This window comes from Eschscholzia californica, unplaced genomic scaffold (genome assembly GCF_041429995.1).
Source record: "Eschscholzia californica isolate CP2 unplaced genomic scaffold, dmEscCali1.0.p SCAF_3, whole genome shotgun sequence".
NCBI classification, from domain to species: Eukaryota; Viridiplantae; Streptophyta; class Magnoliopsida; order Ranunculales; family Papaveraceae; genus Eschscholzia; species Eschscholzia californica.
In genome coordinates, this window is record NW_028238420.1 from 8,801,013 (window position 1) to 8,824,397 (window position 23,385).

Sequence of the window (23,385 nt, forward strand, 5' to 3'; positions counted from 1 at the left end):
CCAATCAGTCATAACAGTACACCCATAAAAAACTCAGAGGGGTTTAAATGTATATATCTATGTCTTGGCGGCATTGGCAGTTTTGACCAAAAGAGGAACTCTGAACTCATGATATTAGGGATTTTTAAACTCGGACCAAACTGTCCAACCGCTTAAATCATCAAGGCAAAACTAAGACTCTTGATTACATTGAAAGCTATCTCGTCATCATAAAAAAAACAACTATATACTCAACCACATTGTCACTTTTTCTCCTCGTATGCACATAATCAATAGGATATTGTACTAAGTTTTTGAGGTTTGGTTTGAAATAACTATCCATTTGACCATGTGTCTTAGGTGGGTTTTGGAGACATCCTACTAGTTGGTGTCCCCGACCCACTTCCACCACTACTTGTACCTTGGGTACCCTCTAAATCTATGTAATTATCTTCTAACTCCACATAAACCTCATAAGGTGTACTAGGTGATTTATAAATATTGACGACATCGATCTGACCAATCCTCAATCGAGTCTTCTCTTTTTTCCTTTTTCTTTTTTTCTTTCCTTCGGCCATATACCTTTGTATCAATTTTTGCACATCTTTAGTCACCTTAGAACATACTCTTACATCTCTATAACCACCGACAAGATTTGCTTAGGCCTATAAATTCCTCTATTTGTGATCAATCCACACAAGTCACACTTCACCTTATTCTTGTCACCACCCATGAGTTGTCCATAATCTCAACCCGGATCATTCGACGGTTTCACACGATCCGTTGAAGCCGAAGAAATATCACTAAATTATAGATCATAAACAAGTAAACATCATTTATATTTCATATTCCATAAGCAAACAAAGAGGCAAAGAGTAGTATAAAATTCACTAAGAAATTAAGTTTATACTACATTACTACTGTCTGTTAAAGAGTAAAGACTTAATAAAAAACATATTTCATAAAAAAAGATTGAGTGTTGATTTTGTAAAAAAAAATAATATTAAACTATTAATGAAGTAATAATGAAGATTTTTAAGCTAGTATTAAACTATGTTTCATTACTAGTATTAAGCTATGTTTCATTACTAGTATTAAACTATGTTTCATTACTAGTATTAAACAAGTATTAATAAAGTAATAAACTAATAATGAAGATTTAAAGAAGAAGTAAGTAAACTAACAAAACAGATTTTGTTAGAGAGAGAGATAGAGTCAAATCGTGAAGGCTAGAAAGAAAAAGTGAAGTAGAAGAACAATAAAGTAAAGAAGAAAATAAAAGCTGAAAAATTACCTTTGGAGAAGAAGAAAAGAGCCGTTGGAAGGAAAAATAAAGAACACTAGGGTTAGGGCACAAAGCGAACCAGTCGTTTGAGGAAATTCGTTAGAGATAAATTGATTTAAATTAAAGTTGAAAACAATCCTAATCTGTTGAGTTTGGTTGAATTTTTTTAAAATTTCTGATGGCACACACCAACTTGCCTTAGACCTGGGCACGCTTCTCCGAGGCGATTAAAGGCACCTAAGTGTCTTGAGTTGCCACCTGAGGAACCAGGGAAATCACATCTAAAAGAGCCGACTTCCTTGCTAACATGGCGCCTTGATCGCCTAAGCGTCGCTTAAGCGCGCCTTTGACAACATAAGTTTTATATTGAATACCATAAATAACTTGATACTAATATAGGGTGAAAACAGATAATTTACTAAAAAATTTATCACTAATATGTTAATTATTTGTAGTGGTGGCCAACGGACCGTGTTAGTGCGGAAACAGACCAGCATTACCTATTACCAAGGCAACACGATACTGTGCAGTACAGAACGACTCGTGTCGCGTCGACCTGCCATGCGTTAAACAGGTCGTGGCGGGTCTAAAATGTTAAGCTTCCGAACCTGTCAACCACACACGTTAAAAACAACAATACGACCCGCTACGACCCTTACCGTTCCCGACCCGCCATAACCACGCTAACTTGTTATAGTCAGGTTATTTAATTTATAAATTATTACTACCACCTTGTTAAAAGTAACTATTAGTTGCTATAAACAGAACACCTTAAGGTGGCAATATAGTCTCACTTTTAAAAGACTAAAAGATAAAGGATAAGTAAAAAGTTATAAAAGGTAACAATTTCTTTTCCATCAAATAAACAAAGAAAGGAAAAAACATGTTAGTCTTTAAACAAAAGACCACAATGTTTAACTTGAATAAAACGTAAGTGCTATCTTTTGTTTACAAATAAAATAAAAAGTTTAAGTGTTAGTGAATGGACTGGCAACAACTGAACACTTCACAATGACACGACAACATCCGAAAATGCGAATGTAACAGCCGGACAACGGTAGGGCTGTTGTCATCGACTCAAAGCCGTCCATGTCGTGTTCGTGGCGTGTTATACACGCCACGACTGCCAAGCGTGTCGTGCCGCGACGACACAGTTCGTTAGCCACCACCAATTATTTAGTAAAGTTGTAAATATGTATAAGAATATGTTTATTTTTACGCAACTTCTATCAAGTTACGTGAAATTAAACAGTGATAGACATAGGATTATTTATGTTTGTTTAATGTAGTAAGATAATAGTATTGTACAAAATAATTTATTTGGTGACTCTTAAAATTCGTAAAGTTCTGGTTCTTTTGTAGATCTTTTGTTCATAATAGACTAATGGTACGATAAAGGTTCATTTATATAAGACTAAAAATTTCTACACCATAGGGGGTACATGTTTTTAAGGTTATATATGATACAGGTGGTTAGAGGACCTTTGGGAATCTTTCTCTCTACTATTGTACATTAAAGACATATAGTCCTTATTATCCAAAATCATATATGACGTAGGTGGTGCATATAGTTGTTTTGGTTACATCTTCACAAAATTTGAGAGTTTTACAAATTATCTTTTGCATATCAGAGGGTATCAATAATGACATATGAAGACTAGCACGTCGGGTTGACTGACAGCGTTGTTGCCCAAACTATAGGAATAAGAGTATTCGAGTCGTATGGTACACTGAAAAACTCAAAAATGAGAGTACTTCAAAATTTCAACGTCAAAATTCTCATCGACAAAAATGGAAAGATTCATTATAACATGAGTACTCTGCTCATCTTATGTAAGGAATGCCGAAATTTGGTCACGTTAAACGTCATGCCGTAAAAGGAGGCTGGGTGAGGCATGATAGTCATGAAGCTGAGTGGAAGTACAAGAATATATTATGTCTACCGAAGTAAATTAAGATTAGTATCTTCGGACCACTTGAGTAGTATCAACTAAAAAATGCATGACCGTGCTCCAAATGGATTAAGAGTTAATTTATTTGACAGTTGTTCTCCATATCAAGAAAGTTTGAAAGGTATGACGCATTAGATGAAATCCAAAGTTACATGGGAATCGAACATTGTACTTGGTCTAAGTATAAGTGGAAGACTAAGGAGATGTCCTTCGACCAAGATGACAATGCGCTCAATTTGTCAGATAGGATGATGATGCCTTTATCCAGAAGATCATCAAGTCCAGTCGAATTAGGGATTGTAATACTTAGCTAGAAGCCAACTACGATCGTCGAGTCACTTCGGTGATTCGCAACTAATATCGACTGGATTCTACAATGGGTTACACCAAAGAATGGTGACTTGGTCAGAGAGAGATGACTGGAGGGAACAAAGCAAATGGTTAGATTAGATCCAATTTGATAAGCTCAAAAGGTTCGTATAGGATCGGGGTAAGGATAGGAAAAACCGAGTCCAAAAAGGGAAACCCGGATACAAAGAAGGGGTCAGATATGTTATGGTCGGCCATGGTCATCTTTACACTTCCTGCCCGAGATGTACAAGCTTGGACAAACGCGTCCAGGACGCGTCTGTGGGGAAGGGACGCATCTGGCTTAGGGCCAGGACGCGTCCACCCGAGGGACTTGGCACGTTCTGGAACGTGCCGCCCGGGTCCGACCATAGCCCGGACCTTGACCGTGACCTGTCTAGGTCTTCCCGAGACAAGTCAAAGGGTCCCTAGACCATGTTTGACTTTAGTCTTTAGAGTTTGACTCGGGTCTTTTGGGCCTTGACTTGAGTGGGAGGTTTTGAATTTTCTTCCTCCGACTTCAACCATATTTTTTCCGAAAGTGACCCGGGCCATCCGAAAGCCCAAAACGATTTCAAAATCTTTCAGGACAAAACCAAAACGAGCCATCAGTCCGAAGTTTACGAAAACTAGACTTCAGGCACGTTTGACATAGAGATGTCGGTAGTATATCCCGAATTCCTACTTAGAACATAGCAAACCTAGATTCGACCTTAGGAAGCGAATCTCATACATACTTGGGTGTTTTATGAATGTCATATTATTATGTATGTATGATTGTGAATGTGGGTTCTAGTATGGCCGTAGAAGTGTTCTATTCTTGTTTTTAAGCACAAACGTGTGCCCGATGTATTAATTAATTTAATTTCAAGTTTATACGATCTGCGTATCGTTAAGTCTTGTAATTAGAGTTAAGGGTCCAATAGAATCCATTGAAGAGCTAAAGGATGAGATCGTGGTTCGAGTGGGGGAATTCAATGGAAGTTAGGGGATGGAGATCCAGGCGAACAAAGGCGAAACAAGCAAGAACCTAAGAAGATTAGATCTTTTAGGTTACGGGCTATACTAGGATCATGTCTATTTGATTTATTTTCTCGCGCGCATTTACTTATTTATTTACGTTTTCTGTCATGGATGATTATGTTAGAGTTCACAGTAATGCATGCATGATAAAAACGTAAAAGTCTCCAAAAGAATTTTGAGTAATGCCTACCCAGATTAAGACACCTGTTGCGTCCTTGTTCATCGATGGTGGGTCATGCCAAAGCAGGGTGCCATCTTTTACCTCGGCACAATACGGGTAGATCTATGAAGAGGTCTACGCGTCTAAATAGTTATTCTCAACGAGTCAGCAAAAGAGTTTTGGATTTCGAGATAAAAGGATGATTTTAACACATAAGTGTTAATCATCAACCAAGAGTCATAGGAGTATGATCAGTAAAGAGTTACTCACCCAGGAGGGCGGAATTAAGGGCAGTGCCAAAGTACGCTTAACTTCGTAGGAATGGGGTCTTGGAATCGCATTATTCAACCGGGGACGATTTTGAATCATGTGGCAAAATTTTTTTTTGCAATGATAATAAGTTTTAGGAGTTTGTTTTAATTTTCTTTTAAAGTATTGTGAATATGACTATTAGAAAAATAGTTTTCCAACCTTCGTTCATTCCTCTAGAAGGAATTAAACGAAAGTTATTTTCTTGATTGGAAAGAAATCCGAGAAATGTTCTCGAATTCGAAATAAAGAAAACGTCCGAGAATATCTCATTGCTAATGTTCATTGTTTCTTCAAACGACTGAGGGTGTGACTATCTAAAGTCTTTTGTGAACATCCATAAAATTCTTCTCTCATGTAGAGATTAATGATATGGATGCTTACACAACCATTCGACAACTCGAGGAAAAGTTCCACTAGATGTCATGAATGGAGAGGTTGGGACCTCTAAGAAAGTCGTCTTGAAGAGAACATCGAGGAAAAGTGAATCTAAGAAACGGTCTTAAGATTCTATTACCAAAAGAATATAAGAAGAGTTCTTATGATTCAAAAGGCTGAAGGGTCGACATAAAGGTTTCTAAAGCAATGGCTATGCCATTAAAGGAAACTACCCTAAGTACCTGGAAGACAAAAGAAACGGAATTATGAATTCCGATTCTTGTAGCTTTGTTAACTTAGTTAATCTAGCAAGTATTGTAGACTCCATTCATCAACTGTTTAAAACCGGATGAGCGGCTCAGTGGGAGCCCAAGGGAATTACATACTTGTCTAAAAGAAGAAAGTATCCAAGAGGGAGCAGAAGCAAAGAGTTGCTAAGGATGCTGAAAGGGATCAAAGTCTTCTTTTAGACACTTATCTAGGTAGAACTTAATAAGCGTTGTTATGGTCTTCTAGAAAAATTGAATGTTTTAAAATAGTGTTAAATTAACAAAAGGTTCTTAGAGAACCAAGAACATTAACAATGATACTATAGGCTATAATCAAAGGATTCAAAGAGGTCAACTCATGTTTTGTCATTGGTCAAATTGACATAAGACACATGAAAGAAGATCCAATAGTATGGACTTCTGAGTGAATGATTTTGGAATCATAAGACATATGTGAATTTTGTTCAACATGGCCATTTGACAAAGTCACCTTTCAGAAAGGGGGAAATGGCTAGTAAACTAATAGTCTTCGTACATAAAGATGTACATAAAACTATTAATACACTAACTAGAGTTAACCTGAATCCACTTGACGAAAATATAAGTCATTCGATTAGATCGAGATGATGAATATTTGAATCAAGAATTTGATGCCCATCAAAGAGGTTGAGAAATAGTTTCTCACCTTGCTCCATCAAACAGGTGATTAGTCCAGTGGGAGTAATCGAACATGTCAGACATGAGTCAATTAATGATGGGTTTAGCCAATCTTCCGAACACTTTATGGGATATATTCTCAAACACGGTCGTTCATCCTAACTAACCAAATTTCGTCAAAAGTTGAAAAGACACCATAAGAGTATGAGTTTGGAATGGTTCCAAAGTAGTCTTTTCTTAAGGTCTAACGATATGAAATTAACGTAAATGGTTTCCGAGAACCAATATTACATATCAAACAGAATATTCCTTTATGAGATAAAGAAATATTAGGGGATTCTTCCACAAGCAATCAGAGAACAAGGTGGTTGTTGCTCGTGGTGGTGTCTTCCTTGAAATAAGAGTTATTTCAAGAAGACAAGTGGGAGAAAATATTAAATATCGAAGAAATTCGATCTGAGCAAAAAAACTGACAGTGATGTACAAATGTCAGAAATTGCGGTTCCTATCTATTCAGAGCCAATAAACATTGAAAGAGAGGTAGATATGGAAGATCTCGAAGATCCTCCCGCATAAAGCGAATTAGATTTGCAGGAGAACTCTCAAAGAGTTGAGAGCGTCTCAAAGTTGTTCACACCCCTTATAGACCTTAAAAGCTCATAAATCTGTCTTAGAGGATGGAGATCCGGCTGAAGAAGAAAATGAGCTAGCTACACAAAAACTGTGACGAAATCACTCCGAAACATGGCTTGGAGCCATATGATCAGAATGGAATCCATGTCTGAAATCAAGTTTGAAACTTGGTCTATTTTACTTAAAGGAAGGGATCCTGTTAAGTCCAAACAGGTTTTTCAAAGTGAAAAACAGACAAGGATGGAAACATTGGTGTTTCCCAGAGCACGACTAAGAAAGAAGGTCAAAATTCATGGTATGGACCAGGAAAGACCAACCCTCGTGTCACAATGCTCAAGACCATAATGATCAAATCACTAGCAAAAGAATGTGTACTTGACACATTCTGGAGGAAGTTAACTCTTCAAAAGCTGGTGTAAAACGCAAGCTTCAAAATCCATCGAGGGATTAAAGCAGGCAAGTAGGAGTTGGAATCTTCGATTCAGCAAAGTATAAAAGAGTTGTTTTCTTTGGGAATGAAGGGAAATCTTGAATTCAGGAAGTTCAAAAAGGTTAGTGGGAGTGACCCAGTTTTCTTTGGTCCGGTATGTAGATGACATACTAGAGATTGAGAACAACATTCTAATGTTGAAAACAGTTTAGAACTGACTCAATAAAAAGACCACTTAAAGGTGAAATGCTTTTGGGCACCAAAGATCTACATAGATAGATTAAGTAGGTGATAAGACTTGTTCAAGAGAAAGTCTTGAAAAGTCCAATATGAAAGACTCAAAAGGAGTATTTCTATCCAAGTCTCATGGCACATAGCTTAGCAAGATTCAGAATCTAAAGGATTCTGGTGAGCAAGCACGCATGAGAAAGATGGTTATGCTAAAGGCATAAAGATCGGTCATGTGGGACATGATTAACATTCACCTTGACGTCGCAAAAACTTAGAGTATATATGGTCATCACCAATCAAATCCAGATAAGCTGATCTGGATCACACAAAGTACTTAAGAAGAACTTGTGAATTCTCGTAGGAAAATAAAAGATTGAAAAGTCATATGTTGCAAACTTCCAGAATAAGATGACAATCTTGACTTGGAAGAACAGTAAGATGGAAAGGTTCCAAGCAGAGGCTGTTGCAAACTTTACAAATAAAAGAAAGTAGTTAAAGCTTGAGAAGTTTTAATTCAGTATGGAAATAGTAAAGATTATATAGGGATGATAATAAGCAAAATCCAAATAGATTTAATTAATTAACTAAACTGTCACCTTAGACCAAGTATGGAAATAATACTAGGGTCATAGGCATTAAGTTTTAAGCTTAGACAAGTAAGATTGAGGGTGTAAGAGTTACACGTGAAGGCTCAATATTACAAACTCTTAATATCAGAAACAAGTTAATTATTTCTTCGTTAAATCATGGTTTAGTGTTTAATCGACAATCCAAAAATAGTGAAGCATTCCAAGTAGGTTTATCAGATGCGTGATCTGGTAAATGAAACCCTACTAAGTGAACTTGGAATAAATTCATTATTAAGTACCTAGTTCAGGTCATTGCATGGACAACAATGACTCATGAAGACTAGCATGTGAGATTGACTGATAGCGCTGTTTCATGGGCTATAGGAATATAATATTCAAGTCAATTACATGAGTGTATGATTGAGAATATACACTGGATAACCCAAACATGAGAGTTCTTCAAAAGTTGAAAAATGTCATGAACACTCATAGGCAAGATTGGAGAGATTCCTTAAACATGAGTACTCCACTCATCTTGTGTAAGGAATGTCAAACTTTAGTACCGTCAAACGCAGTGCCGTAAAAGGAGGTTATAAAGGCGGATTACTGGGGGAGACAGGATAGACATGAAATTAAGTGGGAGTACAAGACTAGATGATGTCCTCCTCTTAAGTTAGGATTAGTATCTCCGGGCCACTTGAGGAGAATCAACTGGAAAATGTGTGGCCATACTCAAATGGATTAATGGTTAATCATTTACTTTGACAGTTGTTTTCCAGATCAAGAAAGTCTGAAAGGTATGACGTATCAGATGAGATACGAAGAGACATGGGAATCGAGCATCGCACTTGTTCTAAGTACAAGTGGGAAACTGAAGGATATATCCGTTCGGTCTAAAGGAGATGCCCTTCCGAAGGAGTGTCCTTCGACCAAGATGGCAATGCGATCAATTTGTCAGCTAGGATAACGATGACCATAGTTTAAAGATCATCCAGTCCGGTCTAATTAAGGGTCGTAGCGTTTTGCTAGAAGCCAACTACGATCACTGGATCACTTCGGTGATTCGCGGCTAACATAGACCGGATCCTACAACGGGTTACACATAAGAGTGGTAACTTGATCGGAGAGATTTGACTAGACGGGAACAGGCTAAAGATGGATTAGATCCAACTAAATAGGCCGAAAGGGTTCGAATGGAGATTCGGAACAAGATTGATTGTACTGGGCTTAAAAGGGGTGCCCGGGCAAGGCTCTAAGGGGCAGCCATGAGATGGCCGACAAAGGTAAGTGGGCCGACCAGATAAAGCCCATAGTGGGCTGCCATGGCCGGCCACACTAAAAGGGAAAGCCAAAATACCCTAAAAGGGTATTTTGGTAATTATCTTTTCTGTGACCCGAAAAATAGAAAGACCTAATCTGAATATGATTCTAATTAAGATTTCTCTATATAAGGGTCATTAGAGAACAGAAAAGGTGTGGATTTTTCTTGTGTATTTTTCTCAGGAGGAAAAATTTATACAGCTCTCTCTCAATATACAGCTAGTGAAGAGAGAGAATTGTAGAGAAAAAAACTTTCGTTCTATCAATCTAATCAAGAAGAAGGGTTCTTCTCAACCTTCTATTAAAACCTAGCAGACTGAAAGGAAGGGATATCAAGTTAAACTACTCGGTGTCGCAAGTAGAGGAGCGACACTTGGAGCTCTCGATCTTCACACGCGATTGGAAAGGTTCGTGGGAAAAACGCGATAGAGGTATTTATTCCCTTCTAGTTCATTGATTAGTTCATGTTATATGATTCTGGGTAATCTAGTGTTAACATATGATGTTTGAGATTCCGCTTAGAACACTAGTAGTTGTAGTAGATACACACAAAATCCTACAATTCTGACTCTATGATCTTTATATAAGGGTCTTATTAAAAGAAAAAGGTGTGAATTTCTCTAGAGAAAATCTATTTCTACAACCATTTAGTGGATAGAGAAATTTTAGAGAAAAAACTCTAAACCTATCTATCGAGTTGATGATACATAAAATGGTCAACCGTTGACTATCGTCAATAAGAAAAGACAAAAGCCCAATGGATCAACTTGTCTGAATGCAACATGAACGTATCCCGAAGAGTTCTGCCACCTAAGCCCAGAATTGGAAGGTCATGAAGATCATCTAAGGAACTCCTACCTTATCCTGCCTCAAACAGAACCAGGTCTGCCCTGAGATTCACGAGAAGTATAGGGGGGTCCACGTAGGCCAGGCGGATGTCTTATACCCTAAACCTGAGAAGGCAAAAGCGCGTCGCAAACTTACCGACTTAATCCCGAATCTTCCTAAAGATCTCAGTCAGCTACGATCTTAAGTGTTTGATTAACTTGGGCTTTAAGAGTCTCAAAGGAGGAAACATCTCCTAGAAGACATATCAACTCGGCAGAATATCTACGAAAGATCCTTGAACAAAGGAACTTTTACATATCCAAGATATATACGAGATAAACTCATGGATGAAACTCTAACTACGAAACAGTAGTTTTAATACAACACGGTGGATCTCAACCACCTCAATCTCACGGTCTATCACAGTCGGTCCAAAGCAACCTATAAGAGGGCATCGCATCACCTTCAAAAAAAAAGTTGAATACATTCGTAAATGATTAATCAATACTCAATCTTTAAACTGGAAAGAGCAATCTGACTGTCTTGAGCGTCAAAGAGGTTTCTGAACTCCTTGCAGATTTTCCCCCATGATTCCAGGAGCAGGAGCGGGAATTGAAGGAGCAGTATCATTCACTCAGACTTGGTTCAGCATCGATTCTCTTATTTCAGACTGATAACCAGATTCTCATTTTTTGACATCAGCACTAGTCAAAAGAAGAGTTTTTCATCTAAACCTCTTAATTAGGGGTGTACACGAGCCGAGCTCTTAACGAGCTGCTCGAGCTCGGCTCGACTATTGCTCGTGCTCGACTCGAATATTAACGAGCCAGAGCTTAACACAAGCTCAAAATCAAGCTCGTTTACATAAACGAGCCGAGCTTGAACTTTCTTTAGTGTATCACGAGCTACTCGTGAACAGCTCGTTTAACATACTCTTATAATAGTATAGTACATAATTACGTATTAGTATTGAAACTTGTACTTGAAATATCAACCATTAAAAAATTATTGGAATATGAATCATTAATCATTATTATTGATGTGACAAATGATTATTGAAGTGTGAAGTATTTTGATAAACGAGCTTAAAACAATGCGAGCTCGAGCTCTTTCAAACTTATACGAACCGAGCTTGAACAAGTGGACAATTACTTGAACGAGCTCGAGCTCGACAGTCAAATACACGAACCGAGCTTGAACATCTTACTACTCGGCTCGGCTCGACTCGAGTACACCCCTACTCTTAATAAGGTCCTAGCTAACTCTAATGGCGGGAGATCAAGTCGCTTGATTAAGTGTCTCTAGTAGAGGAGCTGCAGTTTGGAGCTCTAATCTTCAAGATAAAGCATCGTATTTAATTCGAGGGAAAGCGATTCAGGTGTAATCTCTATCTCGTTTTAGTTCATCTTTAGTTCTTGTATTTGATCCTGGTAGCAAGTGTTAGACGTACTAGACGTCTGAGATTTCACTTAGAACACTAGGTGACTACGAAACCGTATAATTGCTACCCCGTTGATGTTGGATGTCTTGATAATGAAGTACTTCTTGCCCGATATAGAGATCAACTTAATCATCTAAATGATTAGTGGGAAGGACATACACTTACCACTGCTGTAGAGTTTTTCAACATGAAACGTTCAAGTGCTTTGAAGTGTTAAAAAGATGTTTTATGTTACTAAAGCTTAGATGGGTCATCTTGAGAAGTCTTTCATTTTTTCTTGTTAAGACGCATTAGCGAATACTAATGACTTGTTGTCTCCTGCACAATCTCATATGCCAAAAGATGTCAGTAAATCTAATTGAAGAAGCATTAGACCGACATATGCTAAAACGTACACAACCACATGGTGAATAATGGTTGACGTGGAGGGTTGGAAGACATCTAGGAATGCTTAATCTCATGCATTGTACTGTATTACCATCTTGAGAATGTTGCGTATTAGATAAAAAAAACAAGTTTTCTTTTTCGAATTACGTCGAATATTAATATTTATAATAATCGTATTCTTATTGACAAGTTTATTCTTATACATCCAAATGACACATCGTAATGATTCACAATGTTGCCCCAGACCTACAAAACATATATGACTACCTAGAGAAGATGACAAACTGGTCACATGTCTGATAAAACTTTCTATTGGTGGACACTAAATAGTGAAAAATGGTTTCCCATTAAGATACACAATTCATTTCGGAAAAACGATGGAAGAGAAATTACTAGGATGCGGTATCAACTGGGTGCCCCACATCGAATCATAAGTCAAAATATTAAAAAAACTGACATCAACTATTTCAAATATTATTACAGACGCAAACAGATTTACATGGAGTGAGTGCGTTTAATGAATGGGTTAAGGTAACTTCATTATTGTTTATTTTTATTATTTATTATTGTTATTATTATTATTGAATTTATTGTGCAAGTTTAATTTTAAATTTATTACTTAGATGTCTTTTTTCAGACTCATTCATTAGCCAAAGGGCTTAAAATTAAGTTATTCCCACATTATGATGCTATGGTAGATATATTTTTTGAAAGAAAGTGCAAACGGAAAGGATACAGGAGCAACAAGTAACGAGGAGGAACAAATTAATGCAAATGCGAATAATTCTTTCATCGATGGTGTTGATGGTGGTATTAATAGGGAATGTGATTAAGAAACATCATTTGCTAATGAGGAAGAAACCCCCTACTCTAACTCGAACAACAAGTGCATTGAACTCTAACAAGAGGAAACACTCCCGAATATCAAATGAGTTTGTAATGACTTTGGATAATATTGTTAGTTCGATCTATAACGTTGCTAAAGGAACGACAAAATATATAGAGATGATGGTTATAGCTCTTACACATAACCAAAAAATGAAATTGCAACCACTGTGGTAACAGATCTATCCAAGCTATCAATAGGATTCGATTACCAACAAATGCTAGAAGAAACTGATATTCTCAATAGTGACTATTCGATAGCAGCTATTTTCTTTGCGATGCCACACGAATGTCAGTTTTATTGGGTGTTAGCTACTTACAAAATTAAGTCTGAGATATAAAAAGTTATTTGGTCTAGTATTCTTAAGAGATTTGCTATTAATAAGTACTTTTCCCGTTTCGAGTTAGAAATTTATCTAATTAAGATAAGAAAATTATTAAGACCGTTATTTATTTTAGATAAATATTAGATACTACTTAAATTTGTCTATCGTGTTACTATTTCATATTTACAAAATTGAACATAAAATACTCATTAAAATATAGACAAAGTTGATGTGTAATTTATATAATTTTAGTAAGGATATAACAATAATATTACAAAAGTTTACATTTTTATTCCTATACGAACCAAACACCAAGTCAAGAATCTGTCAGAAATCAAGTTCATATTCCTGGTTAATCCGATCATCAAACTAAAATAATCTTATTCTCAAAAATCACGTTACGAGAAATGTGATTATGTGGGTTCACATTTCTTTGGTGAACGACAAACATCGTCCTACTGATGTTTTGGGGAAACAAGAAGTTTCCGAGCTTAAGGGTGGGAAACTTAATTTTCTTTCCAAACACACCCTCTTTCGTTTTCATCTCTGGCACGTTCTCCTGATTCTCTGCCCTTTCTCTGTCACACACACATTCTTTCTCTATCATGATCAAATTTTTCTTTCTCACACTCGAGTGTTTCCGCCGAGATACATGGAAAGAGGGATTCGAGGGAGAGAGAGTAATGAAATCATGAAAAAGGAAACCTCCGATTTATAATAACTGAACGTGTTCATGAGGTTTTCAACTTCTTTAGTTATGTGTTCAATGAGGGCAACCAAAGCATCTTCCCGTTCATCATCATCATCATCTTCTCCATTATTATCCTCCACTGCCTCAACTAGGGCTGGGAAAAAAACCGGTTGACCGAGAAGCGCCAGGTCTCCACCCGAGTTCGGAGACACAGGAGGCTGCCCGAAATCCTAATGGGCCAAGACCGGGCCGCCCGACTAGAGTTGTCGGGCCGGTTTCGTTTTGAAACTCTGGTCGGCTGTCCGGCCGTGCCCAGACCGATTTCTGTAAGAACCGTTAGATTAAGGGTTGTACCCTTATGTATAAATAGTTTTTCTTACGAGGACAAGTTCATTTAACCTACATGCTCTCCCTCTCATCATTCATCTCCTAAACTCCTATTTTCTCCGACATATGAAGAGAATAATGGGAGATCTTTGACTCCCTCTCATCTCTTGGAATGGACGTCAGCCTCTTCTGTTTCTCTGTCTCTCGTCTATGTATCTCATCTTCTAGACTCTCTCAACTTTATTATCTAGGTGTTTTCCATAGGAAATCAAGACGAAACAGACAAATTCAACTAGGGTTTTATCCCTAGGTATACCAAAATGAAACAACGAAGTTGAAGAAGAACGAATAAGAACAAGAGGAAAAAATAAATGGAGACTTTTTATTTTTGTAAGATCTGTTTTTTTTAAGATTTGATATTCTTCTTAAGATAAACTCCTAAAGAGGGAACTCTTGTTATTCTTTTTAAGATCTGTTTTTTTTAATTTGTTATTCTTTTTAAGATGGACACTTGTTATTCTCCAACTAGGGTTTCAGTTGTACCAGATTCCCTAAATCGGACCCCTAAACCCTAAATCTATATTTTTAGATTTGTTATTCTTCTTAAGATGAACCCCTAAACCCTAAATTCCTAAAGAGAAAATATGAACCAGATCCAGATACCCTTAATCCAAAGAGAGATCATGAACCAGTAATTTATGTTCTACCCGAACCGGCCCAGATCGATACCCGGGTTACCCGAAGAAAAAAACGGGCTTCGCGCGGGCTTTGGGCAAGTGACTTTTAGATTTTGCCCGACCCAAACCGAACCAGAATTCCGATCGACCATGATGTTTTTAGGCCCGAACCGCCCGAGCCCGATGAAATAAAAACGCGGGTAGCCCCGACCAGACCGATTCCCAACCCTAGCCTCAACAATCTCCAACTTGGATTTCTTCACAGTGTTCTTCATTTTCTTCCTCTTCAAAGTAAATATTTTTTTTTGGCTCAATCCGACTTTCACCCTTTTAACAGATGAACCCACAAAATCCAATTGACAAAATAACCCAATTTTGATTCTTGCCACTTTCTACTTAGATTTTAGACCCCTAAAAGAATCAAGAATTTGAAGTGTAATAAGAACTTGTGGGGGGAAAGATCTGAGAAAAATTCAAGGGAAAGAGAGATCAGAAGAAAAAGAGAGAAGAGAGGGGGAGAAATATCTGAGAAAAAGATGAGAGAGATTCGAGAGAAATTTCAAAGAGAGAAAGAGATTAATCCGAGAGAAGGAGATAGATCGGAGAGAGATCAGAGAGAAACGAAAAAATGATGATTGTGGTGGTTGGAAATGAGGGCGGGCGGTGGTGGTCGGAATTAGTGCCCGAGATGGAGGAAGAAGAAAGTGAATAAAATATTAACGCTCGTTAGTGTTTGGAGGGTACAAAAAATTACAAAATTATTTGTTTCCATCCAAAAGTTTGTACTCAGAATCCAAAAACATCTACCTTATCATAAGTGTCACCAGACCTACTACGGCTTTACCCCCTAGTAAAATCCATGGTCCCTTTTCTCCACTTCAGTTAACCAAATCTTGTCTTCACCGGACGAAGTTTAATCCAGCTCTTCCAATTAAACTGTGACTAGAACCAGATTCATATTGGAAGCACCAAACGCAAATTAGGGCAATAAGTCTATAACCATTGTAATCCCTTCTACTAACTGACTATTCATTCAACCTTCATATTAATTTAATGCCGATATAAGATATCAAAGGCAATAAAGAAATTCTCTGGTATTATCATGGGTCCAGAATCAGAAAACACAAAAACCCTATTAGACGAAGAAACCGATCAACAGAAGAAGAGGCAGAGAATTGAAGCCACTTCAATTGACGAAAGGAATTCAATTCCGGAAGCCCTAAAACCTAATAATGGTCACAATTCAGCAGATGTTTTCACTACTCCTTCGAGTTATTTAGGGTTTCATGGTCAACATGACTATGCAATTGAAACTGCTGCTCAGGATGCTGTACTGCGTGAACAAGTATGTGTTTTGATATTGAATTTCTGGTTTACTTTTCTATTTTGATTTCTGGGTTTGGTGTGATAAGATTACTCGTTTGGTTTAATCACCAGGAGCTGGCAACTCAACAAATCATACATAATCAAAGGTGAGTTTATTAGAGTTTAGGGTTTCATTTCAATAACTTTCTACTTGAAACCTGAAGTTTGAACTCCAAAATGCATGATAATGTTAAGTATTTACTGTTTGAATATAGAGAAGTGAGAGGTGCAGTTGAACCTGTAGAGGCGGATAGGGATATTCTCGCAGGACGATGTGACCCAACTGCTTTAAAGGTTTTCTCTTTAGATGATTGACATTTTGGTGATTCTACTTCACTTCCATTTCTTTGGTGTATTTACATGTTTTGTTTCAACTTTCTTTTAGGGGGTTTTGTTGAAAATGACCACCGATCATCGTGCAGAAATGGCTTCAAAACGTGGGAAGTCCACTTTACCCGAAAAAGGTTTGTTGTCATTTTGTTATAATTCAGCATTACATCACGTTTTCGACTAGCCTAGAATTGAAATATAATGTTTTTCCATTGACGATCTTAAATTACCTTTTCAACATAAAAAGCTTCAAATAGCCAAGTATGGATAGAGAACTTTGTGGAAATGAATAAATGGGATGGGAAAAATGGTATCACTTAGAAGCACATTGTTTCGTTTTACAATTTTAAACCCGACATTCCTGCAATGTTTTATTTGGTCTGTTTATGAACGCTTTAATTTTATTCATCTCTTCTATTCTGTTAGGCAACATCGAGATTGGAAATGGCTATGGTACACCAGGTGGAAGTGCTGAGTATGGTTCTTCGAGGCCTTCTACTACAGCAGCTGGTATGCTTCAATACTCTGTTTCCTTACTTCCATGACTTCCTTCATATTAGGTCCGTATATGTACTTCCAATCTTTCAATGTTTCAGAAAAATCTGGAGATGAAAGTCGTGTAATAGGCAAGGAAATTAGTGAGGATAAGAAGGAAATGGAGTCGAAGGTTTCAACTAGAGAGTTGCCTGAATATTTGAAACAGAAGTTAAAAGCCAGGGGTATACTTAAAGCAGATACGTCAAATGGGGGTTCTGAAACATATCCAAGAGTAAGTTATGCCCATTTTGCTTAGTTTGTTCTTTTCTCAACATTCTTAACATAAGTTTGCCTAGAGAGATCAAAACCTATCGTTAGCTCACCCCTATGTTGGTTTATTTTAATTTTCTTGGAAACTGCCTTTGGTGGTTTATAGTTGCTAATCATCAAACATATTCATGGTTCAGTACTTCAGTTCCACTGGATTCTCATTGAATGATGAAATATGCACCTTATAACAAAACAAGAACTAGCTGGGGCTGCTAGTTCTGCGACGTCCTGCAGCTTAACAAAGAAAGTAGTTGAAGTATGAACATACAAGTAGTGTATGTCCTTCCCAATCTGTTAGACTAAATATATACATCGATATAAATGTAGAGTCCCATTTCAAAATAATATCTCTTTGACCAATGTTCTCTCTTCGCCCCCCCAAAAATAACAACCGTAACAAATTAACTTTGATACTATGAAACTGTAGCTATTTCTTTGACGGTTTGACCTACAGTTGATAGAAACATTTCTAAGAAAGGTTCAGAATTCAGAAATATACTGTTTGCATCCATATTGGATTCCAACGAAATGACTAGTATTACAACTAGTCATAGCTCGAGTATATAATTCAGTATATAACTTATATTCGCATGCCCACGATAACTTGCCTGTACGAATTCATAAACTAAATTCTCTTATTACTCGTGTTGTTAATGTATACTATATCTGAACATTTTTTGAAGCAAACGTACTGCCATTTAGTTCAAGTTTCTTGTTTCTTCTGTTGTGTGACTACCTCATTAGTAATTAATCTAAAATTTTGACTTCAGAAGTTGGAGGCTCAAGCGCAGATTACTATTACTTCAAGGTTGCCTTCTGGATGGGTCAGTTTTTTGTTCCAGCCTCATACTTACTCTTCAATGCTTCAAAAATGTTATTTTGCTTCAAGAAAGTAGTATGTTTTCAGTTTTCTGGATGTTTTAGTTCATTGTCGATGTTTTATCTCATACTATTTTTGTTATGGTGATCTAGATGCGGCTTTTATTCGTTAGAAGAGTTAATTTTATTTTCTTGTTTTCTATATTTTGTTTTTCATTGTTAACTTTTTCCTCTATGTATTTTTTTTCTTCCTTCATTTTTATATGGTGGTATATTTTCCTGATTTTAAATAAACTTTTCTTTTCCTTGATCGTGCAGGTTGAAGCAAAGGATCCTTCAACCGGTTCTTCGTATTACTATAATGAAAATACGGGGAGAAGCCAATGGGAGATTCCTTGTGAGAATGCTATTGCTTTGCACCCTCCACCATCTTTACCTCTACAACAAGAGTGGATTGAGACATTAGATGAAACAACAGGTTGGTTCCATTTATTTCAACAGCATTGATATGGCAAACTAGTAATTCATAGTGCCGCGGCAAAAGAAAAACTTCAATGAAATATATTTCAGACGTGCTAAAACTGTAGAAAACAGGTACCTGAGATTGGTATGGAACTAAATGAACTACTAAATCTGTTCTTTATGTTGTTTTAGAAGTCTCATAATTGATTATGATCAAGCACCCTGTAAACTCTTGAACTTGCAAAAAGAATCCTATAACACAAATAAACAAGGAATTTTGTAACTAATGTAACTTGTTTGGCTAAATAAAAGTTTCAACTTAAAGGAAATTCATCTATCTTGCTAAAGTATACATATTTCTGTGCAGGTCATAAGTATTACTTCAATACGAGGACACATGTGTCTCAATGGGAGTGCCCAGAGTCCTTAAAGAAGGGTTCTTCTCAACACATTGACATAATGCGTCACAAAAACAATGCTAACATAAATGGGGACAATCAACCACTCATGCGAAAAAAGTGCATGGGATGTGGCGGATGGGGGCTGGACCTCGTCCAACAATGGGGTTACTGCAATCATTGCACACGGTACAATTAACTATGTTTTGTGAAATTTCTCCATGCATTTTAGACAGTTCAAGGCCTAAAGACATCTGAAATTGATTTGCAAAAGATGCATATAAAGTTGATTTACACGTAATTCTCTTATTATAAAAAAAACTTCACTTTATTTTTTCTTGGCAATTTTGTTATCAATTACTATGGAGAAATATTTATTATGGTGGTCGAGGATTCAATACTTTAAGAGTAGCAGATGAAGATTATAGAATACGAACTTAAATATTAGCAATTTTGTTATTAGCCCCTCATTCTTACACAGATGGAAAATTTGTATACTGCGTTCTTTTTTCTAAAACTATGTGTGATGGAGTAGATCCACCTTTTCTCGCATAGATTGGAACTTTGTATCGTGTTTTTCCTGGTAACATGTATTCTAATGGTGCAAAATCTCAATTTTTTAGTTTTGTAATTACAGGGTTCTCAACCTTCCTTATCAGCAGCAGTTCCCAAATTTAAATAACAGGCACGAGATCAGCAGTGCTCCACACAGCAGAGAAGATTCAAGCAGGGTGCTGCCCAATAATAATAGGTAACTCTTATTAAAAGCATAAACCTGCACGAGGGTTATATGGTTGTACAACCAGGACATTAAAAACACGTCTTTCTACCATGTTGAAGACAGTATGAGATCAATAAAAAATATTTACCTTATCCAGTAACTTGATTTAAATGGAAGTTAGCAAGTCGGCTGTACACTCTTACTCTCCGATGTTCAACTTGAAGCACAAACAAGTTGCCTATTATGACTCTAAAATCTTGAACTAAGATTTCTTTTCTCGGATATTTTTCACATTGTTGACTGTACTCCTTAACAGGGCACTCACTATATTTCCTGAACACCATCACATAGATGTTCTAAGTCTGTTTGGGGATTTGGTGTCCATTTAAGACTGATTGAGCTTATATCAGATTTCTGCCAAGTGGTTTAAGATTTGGCCTTTGTAGTGCTTCTAAGAGTCATCCATGTTAAAATCATTTCTCGTGCTCTAATCAGATATCTCAAATTAGCACAAAAGGAGGATCTCTCGCCTGACGTTGTCATTTGGAAAAGAACCAACTTTTAGACCAGCTTTTATTAGATCTCCTGCCTTTTAAACCCTTACAGCCAAAAGTAGACAAATGTCCAAATTACAATTGTCTGAATATATTTTCCCTGCCAAAACTTACTTGGGTCCATCTGGAATGTGTGAAATGGGTTCTATTGACATGTACTCCTTTTCTTTTGGCAGTAGAAAATAAATTACAACAAAACCTAAATCAATTAATTTGATTGAGTTTAATTTGGAATGTTTAGGTCCTGCTCAAAGCCTCCTATTGGGAGAGGAGGTAAAAGTTTCAACAAGAAGCGAAGCAACAGTGAAGATGAAGAATTGGATCCTATGGATCCAAGCTCTTATTCTGATGCTCCACGTGGTGGCTGGTATGTCATTTATGTCTCTTTCATTGTTAAACATCATTCCAAAATTAGTTCGTCTGTGTTTTGGTCCGAGTTGAAACGTTAATAGCCTATGAAATGTACAACTTGCATCCTGGATTTCATGTATATCTCATACTTCCTGCTTTCTAGAACTTATACCTAATGCTTCTTGTTGGTATTTTTTTGCATAGAGCTTCCTGTTGGTTTTGTACACCAATTACCCATATATTGTGAACTCCTCAAGTATTCAATTGTTTTGGAGCACGCTAATTCCTTCACTGTCATAGGGTCATAGTCGTGTGGTTGGCGATGAATGTGAGAGTGGTCAAACTTATTTTACGTCAAAATCACCAATCATTTTTGTTGATTTTGCAGGGTAGTTGGGCTGAAGGGAGTACAGCCACGAGCAGCAGATACAACCGCTACGGTATGTAATACATGTTCCTGTATTTGTGCTAATTGTCTTCCTAATTTCTAGTATTATTATCTTACCGAGTTTATAAACTCAATTACCCATCTCGACGAAAATATTGAAATAATCACAGAAAAGAGTATCAAGATGAAGCTTTATCCTCCCAAACTGAATTTCTATATTAGAGTTCATGAGATTACTGGTAACAAACAGTTGAAGTAAGTTAGAAGAAAATGCTACTCTCTAACTTTGTCTTCCAAACCGAATGGGAGTAAGAATTCCCTAGTTAGGAACTTGTCCTCCATTAGGGAGGTTATTGTCCCCTTCATTGCTTAGCTCTATCTGGGGTTTGTTGGTACAGTTATTCTCCCCAGATAGACTGAGGACGGAAATTAAGGTCATCGGAAAAAAAAAATAGTAAGAAAAGAAGCGTTTTGCACGGTATTGACAAAACCCAGTGATCCAAGAAGATGTAAATAGAAACCATATATTCCAGGTTGAATTGTTGAAGTAATTTTCGTACTGTTATATGCAAAATTTCAGGGACCTCTTTTTCAGCAACGTCCGTATCCATCTCCTGGTGCTGTTCTGAGGAAGAATGCTGAAGTTGCTGCTCAGACCAAGAGACCAGGCTCTCAATATGCACCCATTTCCAAGAGAGGAGATGGAAGTGATGGTCTCGGTGATGCAGACTGACACCACTAGTACGAAGAAAACAAGTCTGAGTTTAAATTTGAATCAGCTTTGTGTTTCTCCAGGGCATGACAGACCTCTAGGATCAAAATTATGTCATTTCAACGGCTTATAAGGCACATATCAATGGGTGATTTACATAAGTTCTCCAAGGGCTTTGATAGCGGGTGGGTGATTCAACTTCAGTTCCATTTTTCAACTTTATGGTTGGAAGTGTTCGTGGCTATTTTCATCATTTTGGTGCTCTGTGCTTCTGATAGCTAGTTACACAGTGGAATTTTAGAGAGGTGGTTTATGAAAAAGGTCAATGAACTGTATCACCCATTCACCTAGCAAGTCTTATGGGAATTGTCTGAAAACTTTCATGTACTATAATGCTGAAGTTGAATTCAGATATAATTATTTGATATATAAAAAGATTAGTAGAAAGTGTTCAAAACATAAATTATCCTAAAAGTAATATTATTGGGAGTTAGAGAATTATATGATGAAATTGCTTTGACAATAGTAAGATGTAAGATCAAGACCATCTTGTTTTTGTGATGTGACTTGTCAGAGTCTGAAATGACTTTAACCCCTCTAACACCAACGGGCAATTATTAAGTTTACTCCTGAATGATTGGTAATTGGGTTTACCTCGTTATTATTTTAAGTAAAATATTGGATTCATATTTAATGTAAAAAAATTTAAAATTTAAATTAAATAATTTACGGACAAAATAAATCTTGAAGAATCACATTTTTTACTAAATCTGACGCCAATGTAAGGTATTACAATTATCAAAATCACATTACGCGATCATTAAGTTTAGTAGTGATATTCTTTTTCCTAAAACCAAATATTGTCTTAGTGTTCATAACAAAAGTAATATATCTAGGGGGTAAACTCAATTACTAATTATGGAGGAAGTAAAATCAATAACAAATAAGTAGTGAAGGGGTAAACTCACTTCCTCCTTGTTGCAGTTATGTAGCCACCGTGTATATGTTACAACTTTAGTGCGCTCGATTTAATATCCAACTTATGGTTTCCTTCTAGATAATTTCTTAAATTAAGAGTGTCGGCCCACTGGCAGCTTGTAGCAGTTATGTAGTCACCATGTATATATTATAGATTTAGTGCGCTAGATTTAATATCCAAGTGGTTTCCTCCCACATAACATATTACGATTTCTTAAATTACAAGTGTCGACCCACTTGCACTTTGTTGCAGTTATGTAGCCACCATGTATATGTTATAGTTTTAGTTGACTCAATTTAATATCCAACTTGTAGTTTCCTGTCACATAACATATTATGATTTTTTAAATTACGATTGTCTGCCCACTTGCAACCTTGTCGCAGTTATGTAGCCA

At 36.8% G+C, this 23,385-nt stretch overlaps 1 protein-coding gene across 1 annotated transcript; it reads left to right on the forward strand.

Moving 5' to 3' along the window:
* Nucleotides 1-15,376: 15,376 nt before the first annotated feature.
* LOC147548202 (WW domain-containing protein) lies at nt 15,377-22,475 on the forward strand. Its single transcript, XM_086667931.1, has 13 exons — nt 15,377-16,450; nt 16,543-16,577; nt 16,686-16,764; nt 16,856-16,934; nt 17,227-17,310; nt 17,397-17,569; nt 18,378-18,431; nt 18,745-18,904; nt 19,256-19,475; nt 19,924-20,037; nt 20,803-20,928; nt 21,301-21,352; nt 21,881-22,475. Exons 1-13 carry the CDS (start codon nt 16,208-16,210, stop codon nt 22,031-22,033), a joined length of 1,572 nt encoding a protein of 523 aa, XP_086524057.1. The 5' UTR covers nt 15,377-16,207; the 3' UTR covers nt 22,034-22,475.
* Nucleotides 22,476-23,385: the final 910 nt, after the last annotated feature.